The sequence below is a fragment of the Zonotrichia leucophrys genome, chromosome 8, assembly GCF_028769735.1.
Source record: "Zonotrichia leucophrys gambelii isolate GWCS_2022_RI chromosome 8, RI_Zleu_2.0, whole genome shotgun sequence".
NCBI lineage: Eukaryota > Metazoa > Chordata > Aves > Passeriformes > Passerellidae > Zonotrichia > Zonotrichia leucophrys.
Window position 1 is genome coordinate 13,192,019 of NC_088178.1, and position 18,650 is coordinate 13,210,668.

The 18,650-nt window shown below is 38.5% G+C and overlaps 1 protein-coding gene across 5 annotated transcripts in view; it reads right to left on the reverse strand.

The window, feature by feature from the left end:
- The window catches only part of PTBP2 (polypyrimidine tract binding protein 2), a 44,667-nt gene extending 26,528 nt beyond the window's left edge, over positions 1-18,139 (reverse strand). For 2 of the 5 annotated variants that reach the window (XM_064719587.1, XM_064719586.1), the window contains exons 1-3: positions 17,978-18,139; positions 16,394-16,424; positions 5,226-5,301 (exon numbers count right to left, since the gene is read on the reverse strand). In XM_064719587.1, the coding sequence (XP_064575657.1) occupies positions 5,226-5,301; positions 16,394-16,424; positions 17,978-17,985 (115 nt within the window). In that variant the 5' untranslated portion in view covers positions 17,986-18,139. The remainder of the gene's footprint in view (positions 1-5,225; positions 5,302-16,393; positions 16,425-17,977) is intronic. The other 3 variants (XM_064719589.1, XM_064719588.1, XM_064719590.1) reach the window with 2 other exon arrangements.
- Between the last annotated feature and the right edge of the window lie 511 nt (positions 18,140-18,650).

An 18,650-nucleotide genomic window follows, 5' to 3' on the forward strand; every position in this document is an offset into this window, starting at 1 on the left:
AAATATGTAAAGTATACTGTATTATTAAATTACAATATCTTCCAATCACATGTAATGTACTTCTTAAAATCTTTCAAATTATTAGTAATTGTAATCAATTTGAAAACTTCAGAAGTAAATTACCTAAGTTTAGGCATCATTAATTTTAACTAATAACTAATTTTACTTAATGTGCTAGCAAACACGGCACATCTATGACACATCCATGTTTACTGCCCAAGTTAAATACAGCACTTGAAATATTATTAGTTTGTATGCCTCAGTGCTAATTATTCTGTTAATACAATGAAGTACCTACCAAAGTCACTCCTAACATTCCCTGCTAATTAAGTAAAAACAAGACCAACAGTATCATTCAAAGCTCCAGGAGTTTGGTGAGCTCAGCTGCAAAACAATTTTGGAACGTTTCTACTGATCTACTTTAAACACACCAACGTCAACAATGAAATTGATGGCAGCTGCAACAAGAAAACCTGCCAATTCTTCTTATCTTTGACAAGCCAATTTTCATAAAATCTTCATCAACATCTTTCACTTTTTATCTACATCCCTTAAAAATTTTACCTTTTTTGTATGTGGATTTCAGCAAGGAGTTCATGGCACGAGCATCTCCACAGAGATAACTCTTCCTACAACTTCCATTAAGCAATCCTCCGTCTTGAACAGCCAAAGCCTCACACCAAGTCCAGTGAAAAAGTAATGCCTTTTACAGAGGTTACTCCTTTACAGAGGAAACAAATTTTCCAGTTTTTTAAGGATAAGGCTTTTTTTTTCCTTGCATTTAAAATCTGCAGAATAAACAACTATGTACTTACTGAACATACAGCACTGAAAGGTACAAAAATTATTTATGTACAATCATTTGCAATCTGCCTTACTAATGTCTTCAAAACCATTCGCAATGTACGAATCAGCAATATTTATTTAAAGATCCTGGTTTCAGCTCTGGTTTCTCAAAATCCTGTTACCAAATCATATTTTAGCTTACCTAAAGAGCCTTTCTAGTCATTGTGCACCAACACAAAAAAAAATTAACTCATGGGTCTTTATGAGAAATTTATGCTCTCTAAAGAAAACAGAGTCAAGCAAGATAATGGAAGAAAATAAGAATAGACTTTGACAATATTTTCAAAAAAAGCTAAAGGAAAACTAGCAGTACTTTAAGCAGTAGTAGAAGGCCTGTAGTTCTGAGAACACAACTTTAATATACTCATGTCAGCTGGTATTAAAAACATCAGAAACTTACACATGTAACATAGAAAAAGAACTTCTTAAGCTTAGATATTTGCTGATCTTGTACTTTACAAGCTGTTCACCCTTGCTACAAATTCTAACCTAGTGTATGGGATCCTTCACTTAATATTCACAGAATAATATTCTGCCATCCTGACCAACCTGGTTCAGGAACAAGAATAAATCTTGTATATTTAAATATAAACAGTTAACTAATATGAAATTCCTTATAATAACAGTGATCAAATTCGTCCAAAACAGGGCTCAGAATTAAGAGATAAAAGTCATCTTAATCCAAGTGTAGAATTCTGCTCCTTTACACTCTTAGGACTGCTCTTTTACAAAAGACACAGAAAGTACCTAAAACAGTAACTTCACCTGTAGTGACTGCTAATGTAACCTGCTGTCACCTACACAGTCTGGAGATGGATACAGATGACAAAACTGTTTAGAAAAGGCCCAAGGAACAAGGCTTGCATTTTGAATCATGTCAAACATGCTGGCCTTTTTTAGAGAATTACCACTGGTTCAAATTATCAGTAAGAACGCAAATCAAACATTTGTTCACCAATTTCACAAGTTTCTTTCACAAAGAAATAGGAAAGGATTCATCTGCAAGACTCCCTATAGGGCAGAGAAACCATTCCTCTTTCATGCCTCTCACTAGGAGAGAAGAGTAGAGCAAGAGTATTCATAAAAGCATTAAAGTACTACAGTATTCTCACTGAATGGCAGCTGAATTAGAAAACAAAACAAAAAATAAAACCCAACAACAACTAAAAAAAAAAAAAACCCCAAAAAACCACCCCAAACAAAAAAACCCCCACAACTCACTAAAGGAACTCCTCCTATGATAAAAAGGTAGGATGCTCATCTTTAAAAAATCATCTCCATCCTCACCCATAATGACACTGCCCTCAGTTCCACCAAAACCCTTCCCTTCCAAGAAAAGGTAGCTTTTTTTGACAACTTAGGCATTTTGGTTTAGGCTAATATTTTTGTAGCAGAGAAAGAAATGAGGCTGTGATTGACAAGACTTTGTTCAAAGTTTAGGCCTGCTAAGGCACTGCTATTGATAACTGCTTTTTTGACTGTGTTCACAACTTCCACCAATAAAAGGCCCAGAGGATTACAAAGACAAACCACCTCTTTGTTCTGTTCTCCTAGCTACCTACTTAGAAAAATATCACAGAATCAGATATTGGAAATATCACAGTCAAAACCAGAATAGGTTTCTATATTCTCTGGGAAACAATGGCCAAGTCTCATAATAACAACATGACACTTCCCAACCCTAAGATTAAAAGGGCAAGAACAAGTATTAGTTTTACACAGGCAAGTATCTACAACGTCTCATTTACAAGGGACTTAATAAATGATCACAGGGTCCCTGAAGCCCTAGAAAATTTGGGAAAGATTCATCACCTTGGCTACAGAAAAAAATAATTGTTTAATTGACTAAAGTTTTAAATTCTTCTGAAGAGAAAAAGTAATAGCAGAACTGAAGCAAAAGGAGGACATCAATTCAGATAGAAAGAATACCTGAACTCATTTGGCTTCTGAAAATGGCTACAAAAAAATTAACACAGGCTTCAATTTCACATCTAACTACTTCTGAGGTTACAACCTGAACTTGTAAACTGTGCAAGTCTGGAAAAAGTACTTCCTGGTTCACAGTAAAAAAAAGAGCTATGGGAGGATATATTCAGAAGCTGAATAGAAGATTTATCCTTCTCTACAGGGGGTTTTTGTGCTACTTCAAAAAGACAAGCAGAATGAAATCTGAATACAATACCAAGAAAATGTTTAAAAAATAGAACACCCAAACAAACTAATCCCCTTTTTACAGACTGCTGTAGAGAATGACCTGGACTACAGCACTGCTTTCAGATTGTGGGTTTTTGTTTGTTTGGAATCATTTTTCCACCAACCTTCTTTACATATTAATGAATTTATATGAAACTTTTAAGGACAGGCATCTGATACTACAGGAGCCAGATCGCTACTCTAACCACTGCTGCTGATGAGATTGTTTCTTGAGTTATGCTTATGGATGCCAAAAAAACCCAAACAGAGAAACCCCACGCACACCAAGAATACTCCCACACACAACAAACAAACTCCCAAAAATAAAACCCAAACCCTTAATCAGCTGGGAAATAAAAACAAAATGGGAAGCAACGTATCTGTTAAATACATCAAACTTCTATCCCATAGATCAACCTAATGGGATCAAAATATGTTTTTCCATTCTCAGAATTTTTAAGGAAGAATTTGTATGTAGGGGCTGCTTAGACAAGCTTTCGTGATTGTTTCGAAACCTCAATTATAATTCTTATTTCAATTTTTTTTTCCTTTACCTCCTTCTTCGTTTCATAAATTAATTTGCATTTAACTTCCTGGAACTAAAAGTTTATCTAAAAATATATTTATAATTTGGTAATGTTTAGGACTTAGTCCTGTCTTAATGTCCTCTGCTGATACCCAAACCCTTGGCACACAACTCTTTCCATAGCTGTTTCTTGCTTAAGTAAAGCAAACTGACAAAGCACTAAATATCCAGGACTGAAGAGGACATCAAGAAAATGAACAAAAGAGGGACCTCTTTCAGAACCAGAAGGAAGGAAGAAAAACAGAGAAGAGAGACGTGTTCAGGGGTTCCGAAATGGCTGTGAATGCACTACACTGCACTGCATTTCTGACTTACTCCAAAGGAATAACCTGGTCACCTTTGGTGACAGAACTGCCAATGGAAGTGGTTTTGTTCTGCTGCCACACTCCTCCACTCAACACCACACTGTGTCTACAACTGTGCAGTCACATGACTGATCAGTAAGCTGCTCCAAGGGAAAACTACTTTATTTTGTTAGAATAGTTCAATGCTGCATTAACTTACTCTGCAAGTGTATGAGCACTCCAACAGAAGAGCATAGCAGAAATGTGGATTTGGAGGTTTTTCTGCTTGTGCTAAAGACGTAGGATGAGAAAGCACAGAGCCACCCATTCTGGCAAGAGTCGCCACCACAGCACCCTAATGGTAACATGAAATTGTGCCCTGAATCCCAACCTCTTACTACTAAATTAAAATGGAAATAGTCTGCTATTAATATCAGTGATTATACTGCTGACCCCATGAATACAGAAAATCAGGCACAGTAGAACAGTGAACCAGGCAAGTGACTGGAAAGTGCAGCAACCCTCTATGTCATGAATTAACTCCTCCACATCTCTAAGGCAAGAAGGAAAAAAAAGAGAAAAAACGCACAAAAAATTAATAGTACGGTAGAAAAAGAAAAAAGAGAAAAAGCAAGACCTCTGAAATGAGCTTTCCAAGGGAACTCAATGTACATTCAACATACAGAAGCATCAAGTGCAAAAGAAGGCATTTTAGTGTGTGCCAATTAATGAAAAAACCTTTCTATCTAGCACCACCAGAAAACTGATTCAAGAACAGCCACAGTCACTTTGCTCTGATATTCTACCACTGCAATCTCAAACTGAAGGAGCAAAATGAAGCTTCCTGCTTGAGCAGTGACCCAGAACTCTCTCTTCCTGAATGCACACTGCATTAGCAAACTGGCACAGTGGTCTTCCCTGTAACACCCAGACTTGTGGATAACCATGAGTAAAGAAGTTGATGTCACACAGGAATGGGGCTGTTTACCTTTGCCTGAGATTTTACTGGGCTGTTCACCTTTGCAGCTGAGAGTCCTTACTTTAAAGGTAACTGTACAAGAGAACTGTGATTTTTCAACCCATCACCCACCAACAATTTTGTGTGCAGACATCTCAAAGTTGCCTGTTGATTGTGGGATTATTCTTCTCAGACACCCAAGGTTTGTAGGAGATACAAAGTCACTATATTCTAATATAAGCCAACAGTTTATCCCTCTATAGCACAATGGATTCTCGTTTTGGTGTTCTCCCCTTGTAAACAGGAAATGAGTCCGAGTATAAATGACAGATTTCTCCTTTGAAAGGGCATCACTTACCAGTAACTACCATGCTGCTCATGTTAGAGTTCGGGCTACTGAGTACACTGCCTGAAAGAAGTTCGTCAGATCCTCTCTAAAAAGAAAGAGACAGTAAGAGATTTTTTTTCCTCTATTTTGTGATTTTTAAAGATGATACTTCCTCTTTTCAGATAAGTGCAACAATTTGAAATCTAAGTAAAGCGGAATATTTACATGGCAATCTGAAACGAGAGCAGCTTAAGCACAGTTGTTTAACCCACCACTGAAATAAAGCCATCTCTGGACACGATGAAAACTGCTGAACAATAATTTTGTCCAGCATTTCAAATTAAAATATAATTAAATAAGTTTATTCTACTTCAATAACATTTAAATTAATTTATGTTTTAATATTTTAATACACATATATATTAAACTATTATATCTAGCTGAAACTACAAGGGAAATCTACGCAAAAAGAAATATGGAGTTTAGCTCAATTTCAACACCCCTATTTAAAAACAAATATTTAATGATCACAGGAAATGAAACCAGTTTTCATTTTGGGGACATTCATTTTTTCTGCAAAACACAACTTAGGGCAGGGAATTACATCTCCATTGTAGTTCTTAAAACATGAAAAATAGAAATTAATGAATGACTTAAAAGTGAGCTGCAAAAATCAGGAGGGTTTATAGTAAAATCATACAAGATAACCCTTTCCACAAATGGTAAGATGGGCACTTGACGCAGCTGAAGAGGCGCTTCTTTTCACACCTTGTTGTTTCTTTTTTTCTTTTATGCCCCAACCCTCTTCATTCTCAAGACATCATCCCTCAAAAAGCCTAAAAAAACCTTTATGTGATCTTTCAATAAACAAAATATTTAAACCATCCTTTGAATATTATCTTGAATTTCTTACAGGTTCTTTCCCACTTCAGAAGTATTTCTGTAGCACCCTTAAGACTAATCCAGATCACTGCTAAAATGACAATGAGGAAAAAAAAGTTTCTACACATCCTTATTAAAATAAATGTGTTTAATTCTGTTGTGGACACTACAAGAGAATCAAGAATAGTTCATGAGTACGTTTTACAGGGCACTTCAATACTTCATAATAAATTCATCTGAGACTATTACCTTCATAGACAGCGCAGTTAAAAGACTTATAAAAATCAAACCCTTACCTTTTCTCATACTGCACTATATTTGTGTCCACACAGAGAACAGTATGTTAAAGTTTATATATGTGTACACACATATAGAGCCATTAAAGTTTACTTGGTTTTCAACATCAGCTCTGAAGAATCTCTACACAGTTTACTGAATGCTCTAAGCGTGTAAGGGTACATAGCAAGCAACAAAGCTGTGCCTATCAAATGAGCAAGAGTTTCCTTAAGATTGCATCATTCCTAATACCAAGACCAGATAGAACCATGAGAGGGACTATGTGTTGTTCTTTTCAATGCAAGGATGCATTTCTAAACAGATATAACTAAGAAAAATTTAGCTAGATAGAACTGAGAAGCAATTTATAGACAAGTTATAGAAATTCTGTTTTTCTAACTGCATTACTTTCTACTACTGTCGTAATATGCAGGTGTAAGTTGAAACAAACATTCTTTCCCTTCCATGTTCTACTTTTTCTAGCATAATATTGGCTAGGGTAGAATGCTGCAAAGTTGAAGTTTACTAGCAGCATTAGGTTACTCAGTGGTAAGGGCTTGCAATACCCATCTGGCTTTGCTTGGGAGCCCCTGTCTGCAGCCTGGCCAGCCCAGCTGCACAGGCAGAAGCAGCAGCAGACGCTGACTCTGCTCCCAGTCCAGCTGATTAAGATCATTCACCAGCATTTTTTCTCCCTTAATACAACAGGCATAAATTTGCAATGGTAAAGCAATTACTACATAAACAGCTGAAGTAACCCCAGTATCAAATGAATGCTCTTCCCAAAACCTGTAGGAACTTCACAAATCTGAAAAATTTCAGATTTCATTTGCCTCCAGCTTCAGAAAGTTAAAACAGCAACTGCTGAATGAAAGAGTGCAAGAACAATTATATAAACTTCTGGTTCCTAGTAAATCTGGCTTTCAAAAAAACTGTTAATTACTTAATCCACAGCAGAAAAATCCAAAAGGAGCACAAATTACTCAACAGAGTAGATATTCAGTTCCTGTATTTGTGTTTCATGAACAGTTCTCTCTTCATTTACAAACATATCATTTTACATTTCATGAACACCTTCACAGTCAATCACAAGACTTTGTCATTGCACTTGGAAGTTTTAACATTTTTGCTTCCAAGACCAATTAAATGTGAATTTCTTGTGCTGGCCTGTATCATAAAATCTACACTTGTCTTATCTGCATAAATTAGTGTTCAAAAGTCTGATTCACATAGGTACAGGTTCACACATGAAATGTTCTTCCAATTCCCCTGTGAAATCACAAATGTATAGCAAACCTCTATAACCCCTGTATGTATTTCCCAAGCTTTTGGTCAAAGACAGAGCTCTCTTACCATGAGAGTAATGATTCTATAGATATACATGCTTATTTTTCCTAATTGGTTCTTAAGCAGCCTAGATCCTTCTGTACTTCAGTATGTAACTTTAGAATCTGCCCTGCAGCAAAAGACACGATGGACTTGGATACAGAGTGGTAAATTACAAAATCAAAAGCAATACCTGCCTGGTTTTTGTGATTTACTTCAAAAGGGTTGTCTGAAGAGCTTGGCTGGCTAGTAAAGCAAATTCATATAAGCATCTAAAGTAAGCCAATGTGTGCTCTTAGACTGCCACCAGTGTGTAACACAATCCCTCCCAAATTACATAGACATAGATACTTATTTTACTTACATTTATTCAGCAGAGATAAGGGAGTATTCAATTTGTGGTTTGGGTGCTTGGTTTTGGTTTTATGTGCATACTCTTTTAGAGGGTGCTAAGCCAAAAAGGACTAACACCATGCTCCACGAGCAAAGCTTTTCATCACTCTGCCATGTCACACATGAATTTCAAAATCATAACAAATTTTCCAAGCATCTCAAATATTTAATTAGTCTCAATCACAGAAGTTTGTTAGTTGAATGGTACAAACCTTTAAACTAAATTAGGTATTTGTATTGAATGTTTCAGAGCTAAGGAAACCAAACTGAGATATTTGAAGAGCACACAGAATCAGACTCAAGGAAGGAAGATCCAACAGCAACATTCACTTAACTCTTTTCCCTGTCTGTGCAAACTGCTGTGTTCTAAAGAATCAAAGCAAGTTTAAGATTGTATAACAGTACTGAAGATCACAGAGATGGAAAAAACATTCTCATCTAAGTTATAACAAAAAAAAATAAAAAACCACACTATGATTACATTTCACCATAAACTGCAAAGGAAAGTTACTGTAAATCAACATGGTAGAGACTAATTCAATATCCATTTTAGCATGAGGCAGGGAGAGTATTAAGAACAAAATAAGAAGTACAAACTGCTATTATACTATTAATTCCTCATCTTCTGACATCTAGGCCTCAACAGCACAAGTCTTCAATGCCATATTTCTATTCCTAGCAGTGTCAAGAAGATAAATCTACATAAATCTTCCAGAAAAACTAACAACTAACTGCTCAGATCAGAGCTATCTATACAATTTCTTGATGAAACCAGCATCTACCAAAATATGAGTATACAAAATAAACAAGGAAATTTCCAGGCTAACATCTTGCAGCGAGCAAACCCTGAATTTGTCACAGTCAAATACTGCCTTTTACTTCAGCCCATGTTATCAGCCCCTTATCACCCCCGGACCCCACGAGAGCATCTCCATGCATGGTGGGAAAACATCATGCTTAATGCATGCTGTCAATCAATGGGTTTATGTAAAACTGACATGTAGGACCACTTTCAAAAAAGACAAAAAATAAACCAAATCAGACTTTTAGTGCATATTTAAGTGAAAATTTAAAGTTATATATACAAAAATTATTTTACATACTGTACATTAAAGACACCACTTTGATGGTTTAGCTAATTTCCCTAAGTGAATACTTATTTCTTACACTGTCACTTCTGCAATTTACAAAATCAATTAAACAAAGCAAAAGAAGAAGCCCCTAGCTCAGCAAATGAATGTCCTAAGTATTTACTTTAAGTTATAGCTAACTCAAAATCCTTCACAACACAAGCTGGATTTACATTGCAGAATTTCAGATTTCTTCCCTCCATTAAAGACTGTTATAAAGCTTTGTGCTATCACAGGTTTTATTACGTATCTGTATAATTTCAGGAAGCCATTATAGTCATACCATGCTGCCAAGCTAATTAAAAATATACTATTCAGAAGTCTTTGCAAACTATTTTTGCCTCATATTCCAGATTAGGCTTTAAATACTTAACACATTCCCCAGATTTTATTACATCCAAGGGTTTAGTCTTTTATGCACCAGAATACTTTTTGACAACTGTTTACATCAGAGACACATAGGGTTTTTTTCCCCAGTAATTCAGGGCTATGGACACACTGATCAGAAGTTATGGCTAAACCTAACCTAGCAGTGTATTACAGACAGCATGTGCAGAAGCACTACAACACTCCTAGAAACAGTTAACTTCTGTTAAAAAGTCAACAGGATCATCTAAAAAAATTCTTAAACTTGTACTAGAAAATAAAATGACAACACTCAAAGATATCAAAAAATACATTTTTTTTACAAATACTCTCATTTGTGGTGTTTATATTTGCTGATATTAGAAACCTCTCTCAAAACCAGGATGATTCTGCCCTTCCCATTTCCCTCTCTCTGCCTTTCCCCCCAAAGGAAAGATAAGTAAGAGAACTTCAGCTGCACTGCACATTCACCACATTCATTCTCAGCCTACAGGCAGGAATTTCTCAAGGGGAATGACGAGCCAGGAGACAGATCTCGTGATTTAAGGAAATCCAACAGCACTGTAAAACACTTTATTTCTAACAACATCTGGGAGCAATTTAAAAGAAAGAGCCAGAAACCTGATGGTATGGGAGAGGAATAAGCACATGACAGTTTCAACCCAGACATTAAAACATTCTCCTCTAACAGTTACACATTGTAAACACACTGCTTCAGTATCTGAAGTAACTTTGGGGACTGGATGTTGGAAACAACAGAAAACACACTTGGAACCCCCAAACACAGCATTTATAAACTTTGTTCAGTTTACATGTGATGGATTAGAATTTAAAAGGATGCTTCATTTCTAACATGATAAATTTTTATATGAAACACTGCATAAATATACCCTCACATAATCTTTTGTCAAGAAAAAACACTTGATCTGCCTTATGCTCTGCTTATACACACAATTGTCAAAACACATAATCCAAACTACCCTGAGGAATTTGTGACACCTCTCATAAGTACAGGATCACAGAATACCCATGCAGGACAGGATACATATTCAGAAGAAACTCCATGCAGGTTCATAATTATTTTACAAAGCATACAGTTTAATTATAAGCTTGCTGCTACTTCACCCGAACCTTACATGCATGGAGCACACCCACTTGAATAATTTTAAAGAATACACCATTTATCTATACTGGCATGAAATCAGTTAAGGTCGTGAACTCCATGGGTGCTAAGTAACTCACTTATACCATCACTTGCTTTTCATTCAGTATTGAGTTCTCAAAAAAGGTTTGTGAATTGACTACAGTTGCACAAGTATTACAGTGAGAGAAAAATGGAATGCAGCTTGATTTGCTTGTGAAAACATGGCCTGAAGCTCTAGGAAATGGTATTAGTGCATGTTTTCAGGCGTGGTGCATGTGATTGCATTTCTCTTTGTATAACCCCTCAATGAAGATGCAAAACTAAGTCTTCTGCTACAAATAAAAACTGCATGATTTCAAATTAGTGAAAGATATCAAAATTTATCAAACAGGTATACTAAAACTTGCTTACACACAGTGAGCATACCTACTACAGAGAACAAACTAAGTTTCAACATGTTTCCTTTCTTCCCATTTTCAGCTTTTCTTACTTCTTCACATATATTACAGCAACAGAATGGGCATCACAAAAAAAAAAAGTACAAAGAAAAAAAGAACTGGAGTCAGCTGTTCTGAGAATAAATATGAAAGCCATTTGAAACAGGGCCAATTTATAGAAGTTACTGTTATCAAATCTTTACTGTTAACAGATATCTTTCATTGTAATAAGTTATTTTTTGTCATTATGGATATGTTCCCCATACCACTGCTGGAAAAACAAATCCAGATGCCACTTCTAAACTTTTGAACATGGTCAGACTTCAGCCTTACTTCACTGCTATAATCCTCCACACGTCTTTTTTGCTGTTTACTGCTGCTAGCACAACTTAAGTATTATTAAAATCAAAGGCTGTCTAAAAATATTATCACACCTAACACAAGATTAAAATACCTCTAAAACTCACAAACAACCCATTTTTCTCATATCACTGTGTCTTTGTCTAGTCTACCAGCAATTATATTAGACATTTAAGGTTAGCCCAAAATTCTAATACTAACATTTTAAATACAACAGACTATCACATGGCATTTGTCTGTATGAATAAACTGATTTTTTTATCCTATCACTCCCTTCTTTTTAAGCAGCCAAAATTACAACAGTGAAGGCAAAAAATTTGAGAGAGTACAAAACTGAAAGGAACAGGCTTGTGAAATAAGTTTAGACTAAATTTTAGAAGTGGGAGTTTATCTTCTGACAACTTGCTAGAATCTGACTTTCAATCCTATTTTCATAATACCATGTACAGCTGAAACAAAAAGTCACAGCACATCTACAGTATCTACTTGTTTCCACCATGAACAAATTCTCAGTTATTACCATGAACAAATTCTCAGTTATTACCAGCATAAAAGGTTCAGAACATAGTTTGGTAAGACAAGACTACACCTCAGAACATGAGATAAAAAACCAAAGTAGACAACGACTCCAGAGTACAGAGTGCTACCTGGTGCCCTCTCCCCTTTCTCCCTCAGTTCTCAGCCACTGTCCTTCCCCCATACTACCATATTCCTCCATGTTAAGTTACAGCAACCAAAGGGGGACTAGGTGATCCTATCCTGTTTGGAAAACTTAGAAAGTACTAGGATGTGTTTCTTAGCATGTTCTATCCACCCCAAACATAACACACACCACCAATTCCCTCATCTCTTAAGCACACTGCAATGGCTGAAGCCCTGACCATGGGGGGAAGAAGCCCATTCCCACATCTTTAACCATTCCAAAACTCTTCACAGGAATGAGTTCTCTCTCCTGGCTACAACTGGGGCTGTCCATGCTCGGCAGCTGAAGCTTGGCTTTAGGCCAGTATCCATAGCACTGTCAAGAAGGTCAAAAATTTCCCAAATGCTGTATACCAAATAATGCTCCAGGAAGAAATGCCTGCTTCTGTTCTCCTGTCAGACAGAAGAGCACCTCAGCCACTGTGAAACATGCAATGCACACACACAGAATGAGTCACTCAATTGTTCAAAGCCCATTTACTGCACAGCCACCCAATCCATCCAGGAGAAACATCCATCAGACTAAAGTGGCACACACTGAAACACAGTAGGAGAGATCACCCTCAATATGCACCCAAAGTTCACCTAAATTATTCCCTACACCTGTGTGACATATATTCCTTATGTTTTCATATCCATCCAAAGAGTCTTTTAATTGCTCCATAGGAAAGATACATTAATACTTCATACATCAAACGGCTGAAAAAGGCTCTATCACACCAAGTGCCAATCAGATATCAAGATTAAAGCACGGTAATGTAAAGAGAACACAAGAGAACAATTCAAAGTACAGTTATTAGATGTTGATGCTCAAAACTGTATAACCACAGAGTAACTAAGGACCTGATGTAATAAGAGCAGAGGAACCCTAATATACTTTTTTTTTTTTAAAAAAAGCAAATATCTTATAGAATATAATAAATTTTTGAAATTATGCACAAAGAAATCTATAAAATGTATAAAATTTCTCCAGGGAACTGAATTTTTTTTAAATTTATGAACTATGTAAATATTACCATTCCTGGAATCTTTAACTCTCCTTTATTCAAGTATACTTTGCACAAACTGCTCATATACAATGCAAGTTCACAAATCAGCATCAGACAGAGAGCTAAAGCTCATTCCTTCTTGCATTATTTTGCAAAATGTAATGTAAGGGGTGAACTGTGTGCAGTGACATTTCCCTGCCTCCATGAATTCTAGGTAAGCAAAACAAGACATTACAGACCAAATCAAGTATGAGTTATCTCATTTGTATTTACAAGATGACTGGGTTGTGACATGTTCTAATGCTCTCAGAAATTAAAGCTCGCTGCTCCTCTGACAGATTTGAGCGAGGAAGCGTGTTCCCACTGCATATTTTGAATTGCACAAATCCTCACATTTATTCTTTGTAAACCAAGTTCTTAAGTTGTATTCATCATTTTTTCCAGCTCCATTTTAAGTTTTACTTTTTGTACTGGTTTCTAGTGTTAATTTCTGGTGACTCAACATGTAAATCAAATGAAGACCAAACATCAGATGAACAAGAATGTTTTAAAACAAATTAAGTATACAATATAAATATATGGTATAGTTTCAAATTTATCCCTCATTTGTAGGTAACTCTGATTAAAAAACTGTTAATAAAGCATTATAAGGAAGCATTCCTTTTACTTTATACTTGCCTTGACCACATGCAGTCCCCTAAACTGCAAAGCCCTCTTTTAATGGAAAGACAATACCCAGACTACAATAATTAACTTCTCTTACTCTTTTATCAATTTTAAAAGTATAACGTGCATTTTGTTGTTTAAGAGAACAACCAGCTAGATAAAAGTTAATATAACTTTTAAATTTGAATTGACACGACTGATGATGATAAAATAAAGCAAATTTTCCAAACAGAAGAGTCACATGTCACCATCCATTTCTCTGAGTATAACTGAATATACCACAAACATGTTTTGCAAGTGATCAGCATATACACTCTAAGTGAAAAATATCAGAAAGCATCAAGTAAAAGAAACATTCTGGATAAGGCAACTTCTCACAGCTAAATCCCTGCCCACATCCAATGACTATCCAGTCTCAACAAAAGCAATGTTGGAAGAGCATTAAAATTGCTAATGCAACTCCTTGGATTCAAAACTTAATTCTTACACACTCCCACAGCACTCCATGAAAAGAAAACTTCCAAGGGAAGGCCAGATGACTGATCCCAGTTGTTTATATACACTTGACAGGCAAAGCATTCCTCAACTTGAAAACATCAGTCCATCAAGAGCAATGAATAGCCACCATAAGGACAAATGTTCCACATGTCCTTCCACAAAGCACGAGTGAAGCTGGCATTACCTCACTATGCACACTCCATGAGACAGAAATCCCATTCTCCATTCTTAGCAGTACCTTGAGATAATTAAAGAAGCTCCAGAATACAATCCAGTTTACTCCTCCCATATTTAACAGCTTTCTTCAGGAAATCATCATCCTTATTTATTTGCACTACTTCCATGCATAGACTGTTTTCTTCCAGAAACCAGACAGCAAGTCCATTTTTACAAGCAAAAAGCACAACTTTTTGATACTTCTGAGCTTTTCCTTGTAGTTTTTAATCACTGCCTCCAATACACCTGTCTTGCCTTCTTTCTTACACTCATAATATGACTTCTAAAATCAACAGAAGAAAGCAGTTACATCATCTGAAGTATCTTTATTTCATTGTCTGGCTACTATCTTAAAATTTGGTTCTGAAATGGTACTACCCACTTAGACAGAGTTTGTAACACTCAAGTTCTCACAGACTGAAGTTGCTCACAGTAAAGAATAAAAGGGATACTGAATCAATTTACTTCTCCTGAAGTGACAAATGTTAGAATTAAAGATCCAAGTAATACATGGTCTACTTGAAACTACTTCTTCACTAGAAAGAAAAATTACTAGGAGTAATTAATGATTTTAGATTTTTTGCCCTGAAGCTGTGTACATGGAGCACAGTTTGCTGCTGAAAGACTTGGAACATCCTCAGGTATCTCTCCAAACTACTAAATACATTGCTATGTTTTAATTAGTTAACACTTTGTCCTCCCAGGCATCAGAGAAATAATCATGTCAGTTCTATTGTGCTTAGCTCCCACGGAAGTACCTTAATAACCACACTTTACTCATGATTCAGAGATGAGTTTAAGCTTGTCTCCAATAGTGCATGAACACATGGAGCTGGATGGGTGCAGAATCCACATAACTGACTTCTCACAGCCCTTCCTACAAGCAAGCTTACCCAGAAACATTACACAGGTAGATCCAACAGAACAGCTGCTGTATCTACAGGCTGACTGCATTATATAAGAACTAGTCCAAATCCAGCAGGACCAATAGTGAATCTGAGCAACTGGGCCTTTCTAGACAAAGCTGGGCTTAGCAAGCAGCTGGCACTGATCAGCTCCAGGTGAAAAGGCAGGTACACAGCACAAGCTACAAAGTCTCTGAACAAAAAGTTAACTGTATGCACTAGAAAACTCCTGCTTCTGCCACTGAAATAGAATTGCTCTCATGCATTCATTGAAGTTCTCTTGTCCCATATCCCTTTGCATAAACATTATTTATCTACTACTGCGGAGTACTGATCTAATTCCTGTGATAGATTTGAATAAAAAGTGAAATAAATAGTAAGTTAACTGCTATTTAGAAGCCCTTTCCTTCTTATGAAAGTATACTAAATTCACAACTGAACTTGAGAAATAAAAGTTACAGCAAAGCAAACACCCACTTCTGTGTCTACATAACAAATTCTAGCTCCCATTTTTCTGTCCTCTTATAGATAGTCACTTCTTTTTTAACTGGGAACTGCTTTGAAAAAAGGAGGGGGAGGGACAGAGAAAGTATGACTTTTACAGGCCCCATGCAACAATGTGGGAGTGGTGTTTTGAAAAAAAGTATGATAAATCAAGTTTCAAAGTAAGAAGCTGACACCACTACATTAATCCAGAACCACTGTTTACAGCTCAGTGCCTAGAAAAGTCTTTTGTGTAGAGGCTCCAATTTACCTCTAGGGATTTTTGTTTAATAAAGCATACACGGCTGACTAGATATCAGCTCACAATGACCAGTTAAAATCTTCCAACAGGCAACTACTGATGCTCAAAGTAGTTCATTTTGTATCAGCACTCTACCCCCTTATTTGTTAAGTGTACATCCTACCTTCACACCAACGGCAACATCAGTGACAATGCTGCAAAAAAAAAAAAAAAAAAACAAGAACATAAGTCAACCAATTTATCCTCATAAACCAAACTTTTCAATGTCTTGTAATGACAAAATTATGAGGAAACAAACACGCAACAAGTTCCCTGAGCAAGAAACTACGCTCAAAAACATATAGGACTGGAATGCAAAAGAAACTTTGAAAAGCTACTGAGCTCCCGCAGCTTATAGGCCTTTCCAAGAGTACAAAGTTTCAAGTAAATGTTACTCCAATGCAGCACTGCCAGGAAATTTATTTAGGAAACTTGGGTTTCTGAACATAGGATTACAGGGTAGAAATAGAGTAATTTAAAAGTAAGTACAAAACTTCTCACATACCTCTATTAACTAAACAGCTAACTCAGCAACATAGCTGAACCTTTGTCTGACCTACTCTTTGAACAGCAGAAAGCAATCTTTTTTTTTTTTTTTAATTAGCTTGGAAAAAAAACCCCATTGGCAGCTACACCTGTACGAAATGTAATGAGGTACACCTATGAAAAACATTGCAACAGGTATGTCAAGGTGCATCTCCTCCTTAGAGGTTGTGACACCACCACTCACAGTGTACACCACAATCCTAAAAGAAACCTGAGTCCACAAACACATACACACAAAAAAGAATATGGGAGAGCATTCCACAATGCAGTACTCATTCCTAGTTCTCAGACAGGATTTGTAACTCCTACCATTATAACCACAACCATAAAAAGCCTTGGGAACTCACAGTTGAAAGGTTATATATGCTTAAAGCATACCAAAGAGATGGCTTCTCTGTTTGAAGCAGAGTAAACAACTTAATGGGAGATTTGGAAGCTGAAAGCTGTATTTACATTGAAGGCTACAGCCAGCAGCCCCGCTTTCCAGGTGCAACAAAAAGCAGGCCTGGCGTGTGGTGCCTCACCATCCCAGCCCCTACTGTCCCCTAATGCCGACTGCTTCCAACCTTCCCTTCTTTGGTTTTTACAGCCACTCCACTGTATATACAACGGCATCTCTCCACCTGGAGAGGGGGGGAAGCCGAAGGGCTTATTAGGCAGTTTCTGAAAACAAAAGAGCTCGACATCTGGCTCCTGCTGGCATCGCTCCTCCTCTCCAGCCAGCTCCAAAACAAACCCGAGCCCAGCAACGCGCCCCTCCTCGCCCCCTGGCCAGAGGAGAGATGCCAAAGGCAGGGGGAAGGAGGGAGCGAGAGGCTCTGGGGGGCGAGATGAGGGCAGATCGCCCCTTCTTTACATCGGGGCGCGCCGTCTCGGGCACTACACTTAATTAGGGGGCAGCCCGAGGCCCTCGGCGATTTGAACGGGGCACCCTACAGAGGGGCCCGAGTTACGGAGAGGCTGAGCCCGTCCAGTCCCGCTCCCAGCCTGCGTGGGGCCTCAGGCTTCAGCTGTCCCGCGGCGGGAAGCTCCTCGCTCCCCACACCCTCGGAGACGCCCGCCGACAGCCAGCGAGCGCCCGGCGCCGGGACAGGTGCCACCAGCGGCCGGCAGCACAAAGCGCGGCAGTGCGCTCGCTCCCAGCGCCCCGGTGCCCACTCACCCGTCCATCGCCGAGCAGGACAGAGCGCGGGCAGCGGGACAGGAGCCGCGCACGGGGAGCTGAGAGAAAATGGCGGCCTGGCCTGCACGGAAACCGCCGAGCGTTGCCGAGTGCCGGGCTCCGCTCCGCGTCCCCCTCCGCTTCCGCGCACGCGCCGGCAGAACGCGCATGCGCCTTGCGCGCCGCTGAAGCTGTTGCCCTCAGCTGCCCGGCCCGAGCCGGCCCTTGAGGCGGCGCGAGCTGCCCCGCCCGCGGCGGGAGCGGCGGCGGAGCCTTCCCCGCCCGGCCCTGGCCCGACCCGCCACCGCTCCTGCCCCAGCGCCGCGCCCGGAGTGCGCGGGGGGCGGCAGGGGCTCCTCAGCCCATCGGCATTCCCTGCCGCCCGCCCGGGCTGAGCCGCCGGACCCCACTTGTTGAAGGGAGAGAGTTCCGGGCTTGGTCCCGGCCCTTCTCCTCAGGGAAAGCGATCAGAGGGACCCGCGCCGGCCTCCAGCCCCCACAGGGAGCCTTGTGCCCATCGCTCCTAACCTCGGCCGCACTGTCACTTCCCAGAAAACAACCTGTTGACTATATAACTGATCACTAACACTAATAAACATAATAAAGAGGAACGTCCAAAGGAACTACTGCAGTGAATTGGGCTGTTTCTTCACAGAAATAAGTGTCTCCGTGG